The 20,405-nt window shown below is 39.6% G+C and overlaps 2 protein-coding genes across 3 annotated transcripts; both read left to right on the top strand.

Moving 5' to 3' along the window:
- The first annotated feature begins 6,461 nt into the window (after window positions 1-6,461).
- LOC110481778 (fatty acid-binding protein, adipocyte) lies at window positions 6,462-9,887 on the top strand. The gene is made up of 4 exons (XM_021550539.3): window positions 6,462-6,621; window positions 7,889-8,061; window positions 8,280-8,381; window positions 9,649-9,887. Exons 1-4 carry the CDS (start codon window positions 6,549-6,551, stop codon window positions 9,697-9,699), a joined length of 399 nt encoding a protein of 132 aa, XP_021406214.1. The 5' UTR covers window positions 6,462-6,548; the 3' UTR covers window positions 9,700-9,887.
- A 5,772-nt stretch (window positions 9,888-15,659) lies between these two features.
- LOC110481779 (myelin P2 protein-like) lies at window positions 15,660-19,811 on the top strand. 2 transcript variants are annotated; one of them, XM_021550540.4, is made up of 4 exons: window positions 15,660-15,918; window positions 17,477-17,649; window positions 17,912-18,013; window positions 19,559-19,811. In XM_021550540.4, the coding sequence occupies exons 1-4, from the start codon at window positions 15,846-15,848 to the stop codon at window positions 19,607-19,609; spliced, it is 399 nt and encodes a 132-aa protein (XP_021406215.2). In that variant the 5' UTR covers window positions 15,660-15,845; the 3' UTR covers window positions 19,610-19,811. The 2 variants fall into 2 exon arrangements, with proteins under 2 accessions (XP_021406215.2, XP_085428417.1); XM_085572291.1 differs by lacking the exon at window positions 15,660-15,918 and adding an exon at window positions 16,904-17,049.
- The last annotated feature ends 594 nt before the right edge of the window (window positions 19,812-20,405 follow it).

Genomic DNA, 20,405 nt, shown 5'->3' with positions numbered 1-20,405 from the left:
AGCAAGCTGTCAGATTGAAAGCATAAGAAGGCAGAAATTGTAGCATGAAGGAAGAAAACATACACAAACAGGGTTGCCAAATCCATGCATATTTTACTTAGAGTGCAGGTTCAACAGAGCTTAAATGTTTTGTATGGGATATTTTTATTCTTTTTGAAATATTGCTCTTACACTGTGTTCTTTCTTTGCTGGGTTAGAAACAAGTGAAATTGTGGGAATACTCTTTCTTCATAAGAAGGCAGCTGTTAAGAGAAGGACAACCACTGATAGGAATAGCTTAAATTTACAAGATAGTACATGTTACCAGTAGGCACTACTCTCTCATCCCCATTTGAAGATTTTTTCTTTAGCTTGATAAAAATGTTTAACTATGAAACAAACAAACAAAACAATGGGAGGTTTCTAAATGCAGATCTGTATGGAAATAAAACAGGTGGTATTGCATGAGTTGCAGTAACAAGGCAGAGCTGGGATGGATTCCTCTTGGGCAGTCCCAAAGTAGATGTAACCAACAGTGTTATTCCTTTGAGGCTTTGAGAGAGGGTTTCAGCTGGATGATGTGGGACAATTCAGAAGAGCATCTGGGGAAGGACTACAGATGGATTTTCAGGATAGGATTAGCAAATCTAGTCTTCTAGCAAGTCTTCAAATTGCTGGGAGAAACCTGAAAGTGCTTTGGGAAATATGCGACTTTTTTCATTTGCAACTCTGCTGCAATACCTAAATTTAGAGTGAAGTTTAGGGATAAAAAAGTAAGGAAAGAAAAGTACCTTTTTATTTGTAGGGTGGGGGGAAGGTAGAGGGGAAGAACAACAAGGAATTATGTGCTCTGAGGTAAGTCCATGGACTACATAAAGCAGGATTCAGAAAAAGGCCCACTTTCATTATGCATCCTCAAGAGGAGAAACCCTGATGTTGGATGCAAAACTTGTACCATATGTACAAAAATTTGGATAGATTTGAATAACAGAACAACCTTAGACAACCTTAAGCTTGTTCTTTAGGTCAGGGGAATCTGTAGGTAGTTAGAAACAGGAAGTATCTGCAATGCCTACATTATAGCCAGCAAATTAAGATCTTCTCTTATAAAAATATTCATAAGTCATGAAGTTCAATTTATCACTAATCCCACTACCCACTATGGCATTTGCTGGATACAGGATATCTGACATTTCAAATATTATTATACAGAAATATCCACATTATCTTCTGGACATCCATCACCTGCATGTGTGTAGGAGTTAGTGTACCTGCATTTCTTCTCATTTCAGTGAAATGAAAAAACAAACCCAGTATGCAAATATTCATCCTTTTTCACTTTTCTGATATTCCTTTTAACTCACAGCTTGCAATTCATAAAAGTCAATGAGGGACATACATGTTAAAGGAGAATATACGTGAAGTCCAGGTTTTCCTCAGGAATAGCAATCACATGTACAAATCACAGAAGTTTGAGAACATATATTATTGCCATGCCATCTGCTGAGAAAAGCCAGAATCTCAGCTGTCTCAGGAGAAGGCAAGGGCCCAGAGGTTTGCTGTACCCTCCAGACATATCTGCATTTTTTCTTCATCTTTAAAGCAAATTCAGAAAACATAATTATGCACATTTTAATTGCAAGTTAATGGAGTCAGCCACTGGGTTTTGTTTGGAGCTTGATCTTACTATGTCTCAGAGTTATGAGATTTCATTTCTGTTCTTAAAAGCTTTACCACAAACTTAGCTTAGTGTTTCAGAAACATCTTTTAAATGTTTTTAATTTTCATGGTCCTGCTTTCAGATATTGGAAACCTATTTAATAGAGTGGAGACTCACTCATTGAGCCTACAGTTCAGGAGGAAATAAAAGAACCCAGAATAATGAAAAGTTAAAAAGCAGGTGCTGGGGCATACCAAATGTCACAGCCCAGCAGTGTGACTACGTAGCGTGGTGCCAATACCCACTCAAGGAAACAGCAGATTTATTTGTTGCTGCTGGCAAATCTGACTCCTTCAACAAAGTGATAATTTGCAATAGTACCTTCAGTTCTGAGTGAGGTCTGAAGCCACAAGCACAAGTGGGGCAGCATCAGCTTGGTCCTGGGCACTGAGCACAGGAACCTGTTTTTTCTCCTGCTCACCTCCTTCCCCAAGAGAGAGAAAAATACCAATTGGCTGCTTGAACTTTCAAGTGAACTGAAGCCAGTATTTTGTAAAGCCAGTGTGTCACATTATGAATACTGAAGCTTTAGTTATACCTTTTCCTGACTAAGCAGAAGTACAAGTCAATTCACCTGTTTCAAATGTTAATCAGAAATGGAAGTAGCAGCTTTGTGAGCAGAGACAGCATTCCTTTCTCTATTCTTGTCTGCTCCAGAATTAGATCACCTTTCTTGTAGCTACCCTGGGGCCTTAGAACAAATTCTCAGTCTGGTACCTAGCCAGACAAGCATTAAGAAAGGTTTTTGCTTTGTCTAAGTTGAAGCAGTACCAGAAAGTGTGATATGGTCCCTCCTTCCTAACATGAGGGCTGTTATAGTCCATCTTCTCAGTAGGAGTTATTGTGCCTGAACAAGAAGCTTGCATCAAAGCCACAGTTCCCTCCCTGCATAAGGAAAAATCTCCATTGTTATAACTTTGTCAAGAAAACATATTTCTTCTTGCTATGAATATTGCCCCATGTGCCAGTAATAAGCTCATGTAGAGGCCAGGTTCCTTTTAAGGAAATATTCAATGGAAATCATTGTCAATGTCATCAGCCATGGAATCAAGCATGGATTCTTTTCATGTTGGTTTCATCCAAAGAGAGCAGAGCTATGGAGACAAGTGCATAAGCACAATACACTGCTGCTCATTGGTAGTCACCAGTTTGACAGCCAGAGCACTCAAAGGAGTTTTACTCTGTTGCCCTTCAGGGGCGAGGAAGTATTCAAGAAAGAGTCATAACTATTAATTTATGTTTTCACATTTGAGAGTAAGATGTGTTTTTACTCTGACAATTCCATCCTTACATAAAGTAGCAGGGAAGGTTTAGCACAATGCTCTACCGAAAGGTCTCCTAAGTAGCAGATCTTCACTGCAGGAATAAACATCCTCTTTTCACATATTTTGGTGGAAGAGAGGTTATTGCTCCTGCAAGCCCAAAAGAGCCAAAGGGAGGTTACTATTGTGCTTATTTTTGTAAAAATCAGTTTATCTCAAGTAGATCTCCACCTTTGGTCTGAGTTACGGAGTAAGACTTAACCCATTGTTGCCACCTTCCCATCTACTGATTTCCCCTGCACAGCTACTGCTTTGCTGTTACACTTCATAGAACCACAGAATTCTGTGATCACTTCAGCATATCCTGCATCAGGAACCATCCTCAAATGTCACAGCACCCCAAGACCACATTGCAGACAGTGCATCATTGTTATTTGCAGACTTGAGCTGCATCAGCTCATTTCAGGATTAAGAGATTAATTTTCTTTGTCAGCATTTCCTGTACTGGACCCTCGCCAGCTTGCTTTTCTTGGTTTACCTCTTACCTGCTGTGGTTTCTTCAAAATTTATGCTTATTTTGAAGGATATTTCTATACTTTTCAGGATTCCCTTGTTTTTGGTGGTATGAGATCACATAAGTGTCAACAACTGCAGGGTTGTTTGGTTGTTTAGCCAGATTGCCCAGCTCTTGCTTTCAAGACACTTCTACAAGTGACATGAATCACCTGCTTAAACTTCCAGGCTCAGAAGCCTCACTGATTTCTTCATGACCATTAAAAACTCTTGTCTTTATCAGCAGACTGCATGCATTTGCCCCAGAGAGCAGGCATGATTTGTATTAAATGACATCAATGTCATAAGTTTATCTCTTGTTACTGGAAGTCAAGAGGGAAAGGATACCATTGGTAGGATACTTTCCAAGACAGAGCCATAAGTGTGCTTCCAGATAGCTGCTTGTTGAAGTAAACATGCGAGTCAACCCACAAGCTGGCTTTCCTCTTGCATTTTTGAGTCATCACTTTCACAAGATATCTACAAATAGCTCAGATTCACTTTAAATAAGTGCAAGTAATTGACTGCCTGAGGAGGGTGCACTTGTCTGCTCCAAATTGATTTGCATGGAAAGGTGCTTCTACTTTCCCCAAAAACTCTTCCAATATCACAAGCATTGCAGACAGCTGTTACCACCAAAGGCCAATTCCCTCTCCCAGACTGTAGTTTTCAATATAAAGGCCCTATTTCCCCTCCAAACAAATTAATACTGGTTGTAGTAAGCTGCACACAGAATAGTTTCCAAAAGGCAAGGAAAGCACAAACAGGAGCTGATTTCAGTCACTTACAGCCTTTCTATCCCGGCCACTATCCTCAGCTGGTACTTTCAGTTCTCATTATTTAAATGCTATATTTGAGTTTTCATGTTCCTACCATCTGCTCTCACAATACAGAGTTTCTCAATACAATAATCTGATGTAAAAATACCTCAAGATAATGACACAAACTTGAGGGACTCAGAATTTCCTTTTAAAGAACACGAGCATGTGACACTCTGCAAAAACCAACCAGGAAAGGCACCAGCTGCTTCATAATTAGAATATAATTTTTTTTATTTTGAGATTAGGCCAAAGTTGGTGAATAGGCAAAAAAAAAAAAAAAAAAAATGAAAAGAATAGGCCAAATCTAAGATTAGCTATTCTAGTCCCCACAGATTGACATCTTAAAGGCACCAGTAGGTAACTAATTATACATGTACAAGCATGCTTAGCTCCCAGAGCAATCCAGGCTGGGGACACACTGCTGAGAGAGAAGCCCTGCAGAAAAGACCCTCAGGGTCCTGGTGGGCATTGAACTGAGACCTGGCAGCAGAAAGGTCAAAAACATCCTGCCCTGTATGTCAGAAGTGCAGCCAGTAGGTGGATGGAAGCGATTATGCCCCTCATCCCAGCAATCATTAGGGGGTATCCAGAGTCCTGCACCCAGTTTTGAGGTGAGTTCAGCAGAGGACCCACAGGATGCTCAGGAGTCTGGAGCACTTGCCCTGTGAGAACAGACTGAGACTGAAGTGGCTTATCCTGGCTAAGCTTTGGGAGTGCTTACAAACAGCCCTCAACACCTGTGGGAAAGTGACCAAGGAGCTGGAACCAGGCAGTGAATGGTGGGGGAATGAGAAATTGTGACTAAAAGCTGAAAGTACAAAAGGTTCAGAGAGAGGATAAGGAGAGCCTTTCCCCCTTGGGGCAGCTGGGCAGGGGTGTGTGCTGTCCAAGGAAACTGTGCTGGCTCCATCCTGGGAGTTTTCCGATCCACAAAAGGGCACAGTTCTAAGCAGCCTGATGTGGGCTCAGAGGAGACCCTACCAGAGTGGAGGGATGCACTGGAGACCTCCTCACTTCCCTTGCCTTCTAAATACTCCTATGATCTTGCAATCCTATAGAAATAACTCTTCTATAGCATTGCTACTTACAAAGACAACAAGTAGAAAAACATTTGTTCCACAATACTGATGCCTAGCAACCAACAGAGTAATTCCTGGAAATCCACTTAAGGAGAATTTCAGGGGCTGGACTATACACTTGTTAGCTGCTTTTGCCATTGGAATAGCACATTACAGATAAAGGAAGGTCTAAGAATTTGCTTGACTGCTTTCTGATAGTTATTCTGTGAATTGAAGTATGACAGGACTTAGAGGATCAGTCAAGATGGACCCATTATGTCAGGTCTGTGCACAACTTGCCTCAAACAAATTAATGCCTGAACAGCACAAGCAGAAAAGAAATGAAGTGTCCAGGGACTTTGGGTAAGTCAATACCAGAGCCTAGCTTTATGCCATAACTACTCAAAATTCTAGTCATTGGGGCATAGTTTGTCTGAAAGCATGGGAGTAAAAGGGAGAGAAATCTTCTGTTTTGTTATTTTTCTTCTCACAGTACCCCCTATTTCATCTCCATTGCATAAAAGCATATTACAGACATATTGTTAAATTGATTCAGGTGGTGCAAGGACAAGCAGTTCCCAATCAAGGAAGAAATTTTATTGCCTTAGCTTTCTATAACCTCAGAATTCTCTCTTTGTGCTCCAAATCCATTTCTTCCTGTAGTTCTATATTTCTTTAGAGGAAATTTCTGATTGCAGGGGTGCTGAAAGCAAGCTAAATGATCACAATGAGCCTTTTGGATCTGAAAGTTTAGGAACTGAGCTGTGTCCATTTCATATAATGTACTCAAATGAAAGAGTAGGGGAGAGAACATTAATTTTTGAGGGTTAGGCTTGAACCTCCCTTTTTATTCTGAGAGGTAATTTTATTTAATTATTTGCCTTTAAGGTAGAGTGTTCTTCAACAACAAAAATAATGAAATAAAAACAAGTCCGTGATCTTTGTGCTAGTAAGGGCATATGAATAATAGCACTATGACCCACTGGCAGAGGAGGGGTAGGGGAAGAAGTGGTCACTGAAACTCACTCTTCATTGGTCATCCCAGAGCATCATGTGGCCACAGCTCCTTTTTAAAGATAAGTGCTCTTCTCCTGGAGCTCATTATATTCTCCTGTTCTGTTTGAACCTCTGGAGGACATCTTTCTAGGCTGACAAAATGTGTGACCATTTTGTGGGCACCTGGAAGCTCCTTTCTAGTGAAAACTTTGAGGACTATATGAAAGAACTGGGTGAGAATTGTTATTTCAACTTCTTGTATCTGGAACAGGGAAGCAATGACAATTTTGAACTTTATTCTTTACTTGCTTTTTCTGGCTGTGCTGTTTATCAAGGGGGGTTTAATCCAGTATTTTGATCAGATTATCTTAAACTGGAGAATTCATCTGTTTCAATAAGTGGTGTTAAAATCCTAAAAATCAGGAAAAAGCAGGAAAACTTTGATTGATGGGAATGATTTCAGGTAAGTCTAGTCTATGCATGCCTTATTAGTAGTTTTATAAATGGAAGGAAAACACATCACTGAATTATTTTGTGTGAATTAACTTTTATTCTTGGACACACAAATTGGTGTGATGCTAGAAAGCAACAAGTTTCCTTATGTCTATGAGCAAAACACCTAAACAACTTTAAAATGCTACTGGATTAGGACAGCAGTTAATTGCCATGGCTATTATAGTGAATGAAACTCTGTAGCTGCCTCCAGTGAATATCAACAAAGACAAATGCATGGATTCATGCAGATACTTGCAAGATTTGATGTCTAACTTTTCTCTAAAGGTGTAGATTTCTCACTTAGAATTAAAATTAGTATTTAGAAGGTTTCAACATTCTGTTAGTGTGGAAGAAGCCAGGAGTAACTTGCACTGATTCAATTACTACATGCTAAAAATCTGGGGGGTTATTTGCAGTTTAGGGGTAAAATACTTACTGTGACTTATCCTGACATCTTTCAATGAGTGAGACTTGCATTTCTAATCTTTACTCCAGATTTTACTCAGGACATAACAATTGCCAGCTATTCCTTAATCATTTCCTTATATTCAACCTACCCACTTGTAAATATAAAAAGCTTGTGGTTTTTTTTTTTTTCCTTTTTTGTTAGTTTTGTTGCTTTTGTGGCTCAGAAACTGTTTTATATTCCTGCTTATTTACAATTAGCATAATTGCTTGTATGCAATTAGCATACAAGTTAGTGTATAAACTACTAAAGTTATTCTGAACAAGTCTATGTGCAAATATCTGGCGTTCATATAATCTCAGTGTTCAAAATATTGCTTTTACTATTTTGACAATGACAGAGAATTTCCTTACATCAACCCACCCAGCTTGGTCTATAGCAGTACCAAGTAAGATTTTACAAAAAAATCTCTGTAACATAGAATTATTAACACTCAGAAAGCAACTGGGGGAAAAGCACTGAGGGCTTTTTTTCCCAACATAAAAGACAAAAAGATTGAGGAAAGACAAAAAATTCATAGTGCCCTATCTTATTTACAGGCGTGGGGTTTGCTACCAGGAAGATGGCTGGTGTGGCCAAGCCTAATGTAACTATCAGCATCAATGGTGATGTGATAACCATCAAAACAGAAAGTACCTTCAAAAATACAGAGGTCTCTTTCAAGCTGGGTGAAGAGTTTGATGAGACCACAGCAGATGACAGAAAAACAAAGGTGAGCCCTGAAATGGCATTTTGTAAATACATCTCTCAAAAGGGATGTGGGAGAGGTAGGGCAGAGCTGTGATTTTGATATCCAGTGCAGAAATGCTGCTCCACAGGTAAGACTATTGTGGGTGTTTTGTGTTTAGTGCTGTTTGGACCTGGAGAGTCTTCTCCTGAGACCAGAGCACTCTGATGAAACAGCCATGCTATGTTTTTTCAATTTGGCAGAATGTCATAACCCTAGACAATGGTGTGCTGGTCCAGGTGCAGAAGTGGGATGGAAAAGAGACTATAATAAAGAGAAAAGTGGTGGATGGGAACCTGGTGGTGGTAAGTTAATTTTTGTTACTTAATTGCTGAATTCGGTGTGCAGAATTCATGTTTAGCTGATGTATGCCTTTGGATTAAACACAGGGAGGGAAAGCATCTGTAAGGACTCTGTTCACTTGTTGAGAAGTCTCTCAGATGGAGTCTAGAGCATAGGTGAAAACTGAAAAGCTGTTAAACTCATGGAATGGTATGGAGGAGCCTGTTCTCCATAGCAAGACATGGCTGGGAAAGTGTAGGAAGAAAAACCCAAAATCCTTATGAGGTAAACTTATGTATTTCAGAATCTCTAAGTCCTGAACAGTATAGAGGAAGCATTAGCAAAGCCACATTAAACACCTCCACTCTATGCTGATGCAGAGTACTGGTGTTCATCTTCAGCAGAGGCCTAGAGCCACCTGTGGGAATCCTGCTGTGCATCACCAACAACTGTGGTAATGATATGATGTTAGAGCAAGGAAACACATCCAAGCTCTGTTGGTTGGTTTTATCTGGTCAGGGACTATTGTGCTTGACTTGATGCCAGTAAGGCCTGCATACAGTCTGGGCTCTGCTCTACAGTTTTAGAAAACACACTGAAGAATCTGGGACAGGACTAAATCTATATTCATAAAAGGCAGCTAAGATTCCTACATGCTGCAAAATAATACACATACACAAAATTCCTGAAGAGTTCTGCCCTCCCCTAAGGAAAAATAATATGTCCATAAATTCAACATTTAAATTCCTTTGGATAGAGACCAGAGGAGAAGAAATAGAAAGAGTTTTTAATAACAACTTCATTAAGAAAGAGTGAACAAAACAGAGTTTGATCTAACTTAAAAATAGATGAAGACAGAGCCTAACATGGAGAGGCTGACACCACAGCTGCAAGTCTGAAAGCTCTCTGTGTGTGCATGTGTTGTGCTCATGTGTGTGAAGACAACCACAGCTGCAAAAGGTGAAGGAAAAAAGGTTCATGCCCACCTCCAGGATCCAGTCAGCCTCCACAGAAGTCCTAAGAGCCTTCTTTAGAGATTTTTAAGAAAAGGTTAGAAATCTCCTGGTGGTCAGTAGAGCAGTTCTTGAAAATTCTTTCACTCCTGTGCTTGTTTTTCAGTCTTCTGTTGCTGAAGCTCTCAAAACTGAGTTCCACTCTTTTAGCAATTGCCTTTAGAGACAGAGAAACGCAATTTTTTCTTAAATTAGTTCCCAATAGATAAGTATTCTCTATCTTCTGACTAACATTCAGTAAGAGTTAAAAGCTTATTGAATTATCTTTTCTTTCCAGGAATGCACCATGAATAACGTTTCCTGCAAAAGAACTTATGAAAAAGCATGAAGAAGCCACCTTCACACAGGACTAATGCTTAAAGCTGGAGTAAAACAACTAACTTAACCAAAGGAGAAAAGCCTCACAAATCTGTTTTAAAGAGAACTGTACTTTTTTTTCAGATATATCCCAAAGCAGTTACAAAGCATTTAGTCTAATTTGTTGTGCCTATTCAATAAAATGTTCTGCTTTCTACACTGTGTGCTTATGCTGGAGTCTGTCAGGGAGGGGTTTGGGGGATGCAGTGTGGGAAGGGGTGCTGTGCAGGAAAGCACTGTGTGACAGCCAGTGCCACTCTCAGCCAGGTCACCCATCTCCTGTGGAAAGAGCTTTGGAGCTGGTCCAGGGAGTGGCACTTGTGTCACGATGGCAGATGGAGACCTGAACATCATCTGGGGAGTGCTTGCAGGGCTGCCCCCTGCAAGGAGTCTGTGCTCAGCCAGGGGAATAGGGCTGCTCTTCTCAGCTTCAAGAAGAGGTGGTTGCTTCTGGGGCAGGGAGGAGGATGATCTGTGGATGCCCAGTTTTGGCTTCCAAACACAAGCAGGTCCTCTGTGCACAAATGCAGAAAATTTTAAACCTGAAGAGCATTTGAAGCAGTTTGATCTTATCCTTTTTTAACATCAAGTGTGAAATGTTAGAGCTTTCACCTGTGATTATTTTTTCAATATGCTTGTCTTGAACATCTTATTTTGACCGAGATACGCTAAAAGCCTGGAATTAAGAATCATAGCTTAAAAAATACTCAAGTTTACTAAAAGTCTGTACAAGTTTGCTGGTGGTACAACTTCATTTATTACCTACATGCATTTTCTACTAGCTCATTAGGCTTGATCACTCTTAGGAACATGAGCCTTTCTAGATGCAAAGCCCTTTGGGACACCATGTTTTTCAACTCTGCTTACTTTTGAACTGCCATCTTCTCCTGCCCATAAGCCTGGTCTCCTATTTCAAAACTTTGCATCTACAGAAGCCATGATTTTTACACCTGGGAGGTCTTAAAGTGAGGACAAAATAAAAAAATCGAGATTTCTAGGGAAAACCCAGACAATAAGTATAAAAATGTGTGCCTTAACCACTAAATGGAGAAATGACCATATCTCGAGCGATTAAGAACTCTGAACCAAATTCCACATATTCCTGGCATTCCCAAAGTCAGCTGTCAGAGGTGATGGTTCTGCCCCTACTGCTAGCAGCAGTGACCTCTCATACACTTGAACTTTCCACTGAATTAGTCAGGTTGTTTCCAAGTTTTTGCACTATTTATACAACCAGATAGGGAAATGGAAGGACTTTTACATTGTACATGAGCTGAGGAGTCATTTAAAAGTGATGCCAGACTATCAGTAAATTCTGCAGGAAAACAAACAACTCCTTTGTTTTAACCTTGGCTTCACTGCTTGTGAAATCTCACCAATTTAGAGAACAGTTGCATATGGGATGGAAGAATGCTTCAGAGCACTCCATATATATAGTACTAAATCTACTTAGCACTTAACAAAACCAAAATTATTTATGAGATTTAGGATACAATTGCAATTTAGTAGTAGAAAATCTGCATGAGAGTGATGGTTGTAAGAAGGAGAAACACTGACTTAAATAAACTACATATAGACATTAAATATAAGCCCATGGTATTCTATCATCCACAGATTTGGAAATACTCTGTCAAAGGTACACTTTCTAATAGTTTGGTATTGATATAGCAGATTTTATTTTCCAGAAATCTTACATTCTGAATGCAGTTACAATTGTAACATTCACAGCCTAATATTTCAGCAAAGGGTAATTTCTTATAAAAGAGAAACAAAACCCATTTGTTTTGGTACCTGGTGGATGACTTTGAACTTTGCAAATTAATCAAGACACTTAAAACTTCTATTTTTGGAAATTTCAATAAAGTGACATTCTGTCTATAAACCTGAACAGGGAGAGCATCATAAGGAAGTATTAGTGATGCTTTTTTTAGAATATGAACATGTTTGGGATTTATTCTCTGAAGAAGGACAAAATTTATTGTCTAAAAACAGCACCATTCTAGTGACTGCTTGAATAAATGGAGGTGATTCCTCTCTGTCAAGAAGTGACATGTGCTCTCAGGCCCAGATGGAGGTGAGAGTACACATTTCTAAGGGCTGAAGTCAGATCAGTGTCTTGACCTTACCTGCAGAGCAGCACAGGACTCCCTCTCTCTTCTGTCATGTTAAACTATTGTCCAGAAGTCAGTAACCATCCAGAGCATTCCTTTCTGCCAAAGAAGGATCCTCCTAAACCCATACAAACCCATGGGCAGCACACTTACTGCAGCAGGCATCTTGAATACTGAGAGGAGGAGATCCCTGCCCCTCATCGTATTCGCTCACTACTCCTTCACAGGTTTCTTGGACAGCAAAAGGGAAAGGCAACTCACACCCACAGATTTTTAGCAATTCAGCAGAAAGATGAGGAAAGGCTTATTCTGATCATTGATCTATCCATTGTTTTTCTCTTTTTCTTTTAACTGTTTATTTCCACTGGAAAGAACTTGAAGGCCTTTTGTGTCCTGGCCAGTCAAGCCCTCTGTGTGTAGTGCAGCCTGGACTTGTTCCCCCAGCCCAGCTGTCCAGCCTGGTTTTGTTGGATGTTCAAGCTAAAGGACAAGAAGCTATTTGCACCCTCCAATGTAGCTATAGGGAAAAGGGAGGATGCTGGCCCCCTGTTCAGGGCTTATCAGCTTCATAGAGTCAATGCTAAAACATCCTTGGTGTCCTCGCAGCAAGTCCCTCTTTGACCTCTGTTCTCCCATTCTGTTTCTATTTTCTTCATCGCTCCCCTGGGAATCTATTTAGACTTTTTTTTGTCTTGAATTTGAATAGATCATATTTCCTTTAAAGAAATTCACATAAGTTTTCTTTCTGTATTTCTTTAAATTCTTTAAATACTTTCTGTATTTTCTTTCTTTTATCTCTAAAAAATCTCTGAATTCTTAGTTCTCTATTTCTATCCAGTCTTACCTTTATCTCTTGTGTTTCTTCACAATCTCCAAGTTCAATGTTTTAAATCCTGTTTTACATGAACCATAAGCAAAACAAGGGAATCAAGGCTCTTCCTTATCATATGTACTCACAATCCTTGATGTTTTTTCCCCTTTAAATTCCAAGAAAAGATTGGTTTCCACAATTATTTATACTGAGATATAATTCCGTGCTCTTGTTCTTCCTAAACTGTAAGTCCTTTTAATGAAAGTACTGATTTTTCTTTGTGACAAAGAGATAGATGGTAGCAATGTCAACATTGTTTGAGACTGCTTAAGACTGGGGTTTTGTCTGAATAAATAATTCTCTGTTACTTTTGTTCTTAAGGTTACTGGCACTGCAGTGTAGCTATTCTATTCTGACTAATTTGCTCTTCTTGAATTTCTTTGGGCCTAATTTTACAATATCCCAATCATCTTTTATTACCCAAAGGCACCAGCCTTGTCTTGTTAAAGTGCCTTTATGTGGGTAAGACAATTAAATAAAAGAACAAAGAATGCCTGAGGAGCAACGGTAGGCTATTTTCATATTATTTCTTGAGCAAAAATGGATAGTTTCATTTAGAAGAAGTTTTCTCATTTTCAGAGATGGAATAAAAAAACTAGCTATTCTTGATACAAAAAGTGATATTATGCATCTTTGCTTTAGAAGAGTTTTGTGTGGACAACACTTTCAAAGACTGACATTTACTTATTACAGATACAGCACCTGCTTCCTGTTGTGGGGGAGAAAGGGTTCTTTGCCATGATTATATTTTCAATTACTCCAGACTTCTGCTCCCTGCACTGAGCTATCATTAGACTTGTACAGCAAGGGAAGCTCTTTTCAGCTTCCTCTATTGATGTTATTATTGAGGGGTTTAAAACATTTGGCATATGCCACCAAAATACATGACTGAAGACCTTATTTCCCATAACCGCCATATAAACCAAAGACTACAAGAATCTCACTCCCCAGACTCTATAATTTACTTGTTTCAGTGTGTTCCCCTCCTTCCTTTCAAGTCAGGACCCAGACCTCACCCTCCTTGTCATGCCACCATTTCCATCTCACTCTTTCAACACTAAACACAAGAAATTTGGTCCCACCATTTATAATCCCAGTGTCTCTGCCCTTAAAATGTAGATCTGAAGAGTCTTTATAGGCTGTCATAACCCAGAAATTAGAGTCATACAAAAAAAGCAAACAAAAAGTAACTATTATTCACCCAAGTAGGAAAGAAGCCTCTAATCTTTCCATGTAGAAAGCAATAATTTTCTCCAGGAAGATGGTCTAGTAAGGGGAAGAACAGAATTACTGACCACATCTGATGTGGTCTTGCTCTAAATGGTTTCAGGTAGTTTGAGGTGTCTTGAGTTACAAAGCTTTAAATTCCTGCCTGTCACATACATGTGTGGTTTATCTATTTATTCCTTGTGTCTGCTTTGTACTGAGCATCAGACAATAGTTCTAATTGTGGACTTAAACAAAAAAAGAAAAATAAAACCAAAAATCCAAAAACCGGAACAGTTTTAAATGCTGAAAACTCTAATCTTTCAATCTTTCAATTTTGGCTTGGCAGAAAATATTCTGGTGGTTCTGGTGTACACCAAGCTAAAAATGAACCAGGAACATGCATCAGCAGCAAAGGGTGGGTGATGTCCTGGGCTGCATTAGGAGTGTTGGAGGTTGAAGGAGATTATCCTTCCCTTCTATTCTGCACTGAGCAGGCCACAGCTGGAATGCTGTGGAATCCAGTTCAGGGCTCTCTAGTATAAACAATACACGGACACAAGGAGGTTGAGGCATTTCTTCAAGGAAGCAGGGAAACCTGAGGAAATCTGACAATTGTATGACACATTTGAATGCAATGCCTTATATTATTGTGCTGCTTAAATCTTCCCTTTACGTTATGGCAGATCAAGTACCCATGTGCAGAAAGAAAAAAGAAAACAGAATATGTCCCCCTGTTAAGTCAGCAAAGCTTCTTGCCTCTCACCAAGTGACTTAGAGATAAAAATAAGCACTTTAATAACTCAGCCTCCTTTCACACCATCCACCTGTCAAGCACAAGAGCTGATCTCCACTGATGCACTCATCTTCTGAATATTCCTCATTGTAAAAGGGAGCCAGAAAGTATTGTCTGCTTCTTCTTTTTGTGATCCTGTCTGGGATATATGCAGGGAAGAACACACAGATTGGGATCATTTTTCTGATGCAAAGGGAGAAAACAGAACAGTATAACTCAGTTCTGCCTTTAAATGATAAAAAATACAGATCTTTCCAGGATGGATCATGAAGGTAAAAAAAACCCAACAAACCATTCGTACATTGTCTTCTTGACTGTTCCTTCACACAATCCACATGGCTTTGGTTTATCCGATTAGCTCAGAGGTAATGATAGTGGTAACATCTACAGCCTCCTGAGGAGGGGAAGTGAGAGAAAGGTGCTGATCTCTTCTCCCTGGTATCCAAGGATAGGATATGGATTCCCCCAAGGTATGGGAATGGTTCAAAGCTGTGTCAAGGAAGGTTTAGATTTGTCATTAAGAAGCACTTCTTCAGTAAGAGACTGGTCATACACTGAAACAGACTTCCTAGAGAGGTGGTCAAAGCCTCAGGCCTGTCAGTGTTTAAGAGGCATTTGGACAATGGCTTAAGAAGGTGCTGTAACTTTTGGTCAGCCCTGGATTGCTCAGGCAGTAGGATGAGATGGCTGTTATAGATTTCTGTTCTAGATGGTGACAGCAGGCAAATAGCACTGGGAGGAGAGTGGGAGCTGGGTTTTGCGGGGAGGCAGCGCTCCTGTGCTTGTCTCTGTGTAGCTGACCCCCATGCAGTGTGCCCTGACCGCTCTGCGGGTGCGCTGGAAGCGTCCCGTCCCCATCCCCACGTGCCCTCGTGTCCTGCTGCGCTCAGGGGAGCAAGCCAAGGCGGCGTCACCCGAGCCTTGCCGCTGGCACGGCTGCTTGGACAAGGTGCACATTGTCTCGCCCTGCTGCTGCCTCCCCCATTGGCCAACCCCCACTGCCACAGGGACCAGAGCTCTTTAAAGGGAGACCACTAAATCTCAGCTGGGCACACAATCTCTCTGACTGCCACCAAGAGCTGTCGTGGCCACTGCCTCTCCCTGCAGGACCAGCTCCTCACAAAGCCTGTACCATGTGTAACAGATTCGTGGGCACCTGGAAACTCATCTCCAGCGAAAATTTTGATGACTATATGAAAGAATTGGGTGAGAAATGTTCTGGGTTTGTTTGTTTTTGTTTGTTTGTTTGTGGTTTTTTTGTTAATAAGTTTCATTTGGGAAGGTTCTGCTCATGGATGGTGCCTTCTTTCTCACCAGAAAAAGCACTTAATTACTCTTCTAACATAATTTAATTTCTTTTCTTTAGCATCTAAATTGAAAAAGGTAGGTGATTAATTACTATTATAAATTTACTTCTGTCTAACTGATATGAACTGATCTAATATGTTTTTCTGTCACAAGAGTAATCTATGGAGATACAGATTTTTTTGTTTCCCCTTGATTGCACTATTAAACTTGTGACTTATGATAATTCACAATATATAATGGAGCTGATGTCTCATGACACTGTAGTTTCAGACATCTAAATATTGTGAATGAATCTATCTGTTACTGAAGAATGCCAGGAACGTAACAAATTAAGCACTGTTTTTCATTTTAATGCTGGCTTCATTCCTGCATGACAAGTGCATGGACAATCAGCTACTGCATTGCTTTTGCTCTATAAATGATTCACTGGTTCCCTTTATTTGAAATGTTAGACTGAATAAAAAAAAGAATTGCAGTTAATTAATTAGACAGGGTGAATGTGGGAGGAAAGTCCAGCTGCAAATATTTTTCTGAACATCTGAACAGAATTGCTTAGTATGGAATAATTACTGCAAACAGTTTTATACTTTGCAGATAACTTCATACCCTTTTTTACAGATCTTTTCATCTGAGAATGTCATAGCATTAAGAAAAGCACTAACTACAGCTATCCCTTTTCTGCTCTTATGAAGCAGTGATACATCACCAGTGGCTTCATTCCTATTTGCCTCAAGCCTTACAGCCTTATTTGCCTCAAGCCTTACAATGAACTGGACTGGAAAAGACTAGGCAATACAAAAGATTTTTGGTATGGCATTTTCCTGGAAGCTCTTTGCAGCTCTCAGCCCTTATACCTCGACATTTTTTATATTTCATACTTGAATTTTTCACCAAGGTTTAGATGCAAGGATCCTTAAGGGATGTTAATAACAAGTAAGGAATTACCCAGTCTCCAGTATGTTTTAATGAACAAGCACCAGTGTATTGGCAATTCAGCATCCAGTTTCTTCCTTGCAGCTATTAACAAAGGTACAAATTCTCAGAATTGTCAAGGATTTTTTAAAAATTATTTTTACAAATTGTTATGAGAACCAGACTCTTCCTCTGAATTATTCTACTTATTCTATCTATATTAAATTAATGCAGATTTGTAACCAACTGTATTTCTTCTTAACTAAATGTACAGCTCTATAATTGTCTATATCTTTACTTCTTGCTGAAGGTGCACACTTTTCAGCTGGGCTGCCTCAGCCCCTGAGTGCTGAGGTTCTCACTCCTACCTCTGTCTCAGTAGCGTCTCATCTAAAGAATGAATGTTTCATCTAAATCAGGCATTAAAGTATTCAAGAATAAACTCTTCCTTATTCTTCCACTGAAGAATCATGAGAGGATACTGAGTTTCTTGCTTCTAGCATGTAATGACTTTTTTTTTTTCTTGTTTGTTTCTGATTTCTAGGTGTGGGCTTAGCTGCCCGGAAACTAGGTGGCCTGGCAAGGCCTGACATTATCATCAGTATGAAAGGGGACATAGTGACCATCAGAACTGAAAGCACCTTCAAAAATACAAGCATTTCCTTCAAACTGGGCCAGCAGTTTGATGAAACAACAGCAGATGACCGGAAAGTCAAGGTAAGGGGGCTGATGATCTCTGATTGGTCTGAACACCTCATAGAAGAACACCATGGGAAATTTTATCTACGCCCTTAGTGCACCTTGAGTTTTCCAAACTATTAAAATAAAGCACTGAAAGAGACACAGTATAGTGCTGAATATAATGTTACGGAGCGTGCCATTATCCCCGAGTGCATATCTTGCTCAACACAAGGTGAATTGCTGCTCTAAACTGCAAAGCTCAGCCTGCAGTCTGAAACTCTTCTCTTGGAATTTGCAGAGTGTTGTAACCTTGGAGAAAGGGTCATTGGTGCAAGTGCAGAAGTGGAATGGCAAAGAGACCACGATAAAGAGAAGACTTGTTGATGGGAAGATGGTGGTGGTAAGTTCACGTTCCTTGTACACTGCTAAAGGTCAGCCGGATACAGCCTTCAGTACGTTTCTGTCTAAACAGACTATCAAGTTAGGCTTACTCTTTGAATAATGAAACAAATTAAAGGAGAGAAAAATGGAACCAAGCTTAGAAAACAGCTGGAAAGAAATTAATGTTGTTGCATACAACAACTTGTCTTTAAAGTGACTATATTGGCAGAGCTGCCATAAGTTGACAGCATACTTACTACTCTCAACATTATTATTCTTAAAAGGAATAAGGTTTAAAAATAACAGAAACCTGTGAAATGGAAACAAAAGTTTCCGAGCAGGGTACTGCTGTCCCTGAAACAGTTCCTTCCTTTTCACTATCTTGGCCAAGACAGGGAGAGAAAACATTTTAGGGACCCTCATTGTAAGGGTCACTATTAAAATTAAGATTTCACTTTGTTCATTAAAGTTTTTAAATATTGGAGTCAAACTAATTTTGGCAACTTGTTTGAAGTCAGCAGCATTACACTTTTACATGTGAGGTCGTTCTCACTGTCTTTTGTTATAAGTTCTCATATGTAGAATCATAGAATTGTTTGGGTTGAAAGGAACTTTAGAGAACATCTAATTCCAACCCACTGTCACAAACAAGGACACATTCCACTAGACCAGGTTACCCAAACCCCATCCAGTCTGATCTTGAACATTTCCAGGGATGGGGCATCCACAACTTCTCTGGGTAACTTGTTCCAGTGCCTCCCTATCCTCATGGTAAAGAATTTCTTCCTAATATCTAATCCAAACCTCCCTTCTCTCAGTTTAAAGCCATTCCCCCTTGTCCTGCCACTACACAGCCCTGTAAAAAGTCCATCTCCAGCTCTCTTGAAACTTCCCTTTATGTAGGAAAGTTGATTTGGTTTTGCATCTCCACATGGCTGCATTTCTGTGTAAGATTTTCTTATTATTAAACCCTCTTCATAAAGCAGAGATGTAAAGTGTCTCTTCTGTCAGCATCCTGCTGTCTGCCCCTTGCCTCATAGAGGGCTGTGGAGGACTCCTCCTCTTTTGCAGACCAAGGAAGTATTTTTTTAACATCCTGTCACCTTTGTTGCATGTATCCTGTGAGTCAACAGCAGCCACTGGGGTTAGAGGGTCAAGAGAAATATTTTGTGACTCAGAGGGGCAAAGATTTTTAGGCCTGACCTTTGAAATACCCAGGTTACTTCTGCTTCTACACAAAAAACCCTTACTACTTTGAAAATTTGAAAGCATTGGTGGGCCATGATATAAACACTTGGTGAGGCTAATATTTCTGACAAGCCAACAATAATACCAAGGAAAGTAAATTTGTTTGTAGAAGCTGAACCTAATTTTGCAATCCTTTTGTCATTAAATGCCACTTAATGTAAGTTTAAAGCTATTAAAATAGAAACAGCTCTATTTGCAATATAAAAATAGCTTTGCTGTAAAAACATCTGGATTTTCATTGACTTCAGAGGCTACTGCAGCAGACGCAACTGCTGTCAGCAAAAGGTTTATATTAAAATTTTCCTTTATGCCTTAGGAATATGCCATGAAAGGGGTTGTCTGCACTAGAGTTTATGAAAGAGTGTGAAGAAGTTCCCTCTCTGCACCGGACCAGAACTGGCTCTAAAACCTCGGCTTGGTTCAGTGACCAAAGCCTCATGCACTGTGCTTCTTCATTTTATTTCCTTTTATTGGGAAAATGACTATGCCATAATTTGATATTTCAGAGCCATAGTGTAACTAATCCAAAATATTGTGGTGATCCAATAAAATCTTCTCAACACAGAAAATGGAGTTTGGCTCCACATGAATGATTTATGTTTATTTCTTGACTGGCACTATCTTTTCTGTTGACAGTGTCTGTACAAAAGGTCAGACTATCTCTGAGTAAAACGGTGAAACACAAGTAATCCATATCTGAGAGAGGGCTAACACTGATTCTTTGATAGGTGTAAAAAATATAATCTCCTGGGCTCAATATTCTTTTCCCACAAGATATTTTATTGCTGAATGGCTCCTAGAGGGAAAATTATCTTTACCACCAGAATTTTTGACTTTCAGTATGATATGTCATTGTAGCCTTATAGTCTTAGCACATCATTGTTTCATACTAATCTCAAAAAGCTTATATTTCTTATAGTGCCAGGATTTATTTGGAAGAAAACAGATACTGGAGGGGAAAAAAATTAGAATATGTTCCATATTTGTCTGCTAAACAGGCAGATAAACCCATGAAACAAAGTGTGGAGCAGGTGTGAATGAACTCCAGAAGCCTTAAGGCTAGAGGGCTTCACTTTAAAAGTGCTCAGCAATCAAGCCTACTTCCAGCACAGTATTTTTAAGTGTATGCTTAATAAGCTCACAGAGGAGTTGCATTGGGTAGA

The sequence above is a fragment of the Lonchura striata genome, chromosome 2 (genome assembly GCF_050655825.1).
Source record: "Lonchura striata isolate lonStrDom1 chromosome 2, ASM5065582v1, whole genome shotgun sequence".
NCBI lineage: Eukaryota > Metazoa > Chordata > Aves > Passeriformes > Estrildidae > Lonchura > Lonchura striata.
The sequence above is the reverse complement of the archived record's forward strand: the minus strand, read 5'-3'. Positions and strand labels throughout refer to the sequence as shown.

Coding starts and splice junctions, on each gene's coding strand:
- LOC110481778 (XM_021550539.3), top strand. CDS start 6,549: ATGTGTGACCATTTTGTGGGCACCTGGAAGCTCCTTTCTAGTGAAAAC. Junction 6,622..7,888: donor GGACTATATGAAAGAACTGG/GTGAGAATTGTT, acceptor TCTTATTTACAG/GCGTGGGGTTTGCTACCAGG. Junction 8,062..8,279: donor CAGATGACAGAAAAACAAAG/GTGAGCCCTGAA, acceptor TCAATTTGGCAG/AATGTCATAACCCTAGACAA.
- LOC110481779 (XM_085572291.1), top strand. CDS start 16,941: ATGTTAATAACAAGTAAGGAATTACCCAGTCTCCAGTATGTTTTAATG. Junction 17,650..17,911: donor CAGATGACCGGAAAGTCAAG/GTAAGGGGGCTG, acceptor TGGAATTTGCAG/AGTGTTGTAACCTTGGAGAA. Junction 18,014..19,558: donor TTGATGGGAAGATGGTGGTG/GTAAGTTCACGT, acceptor TTTATGCCTTAG/GAATATGCCATGAAAGGGGT.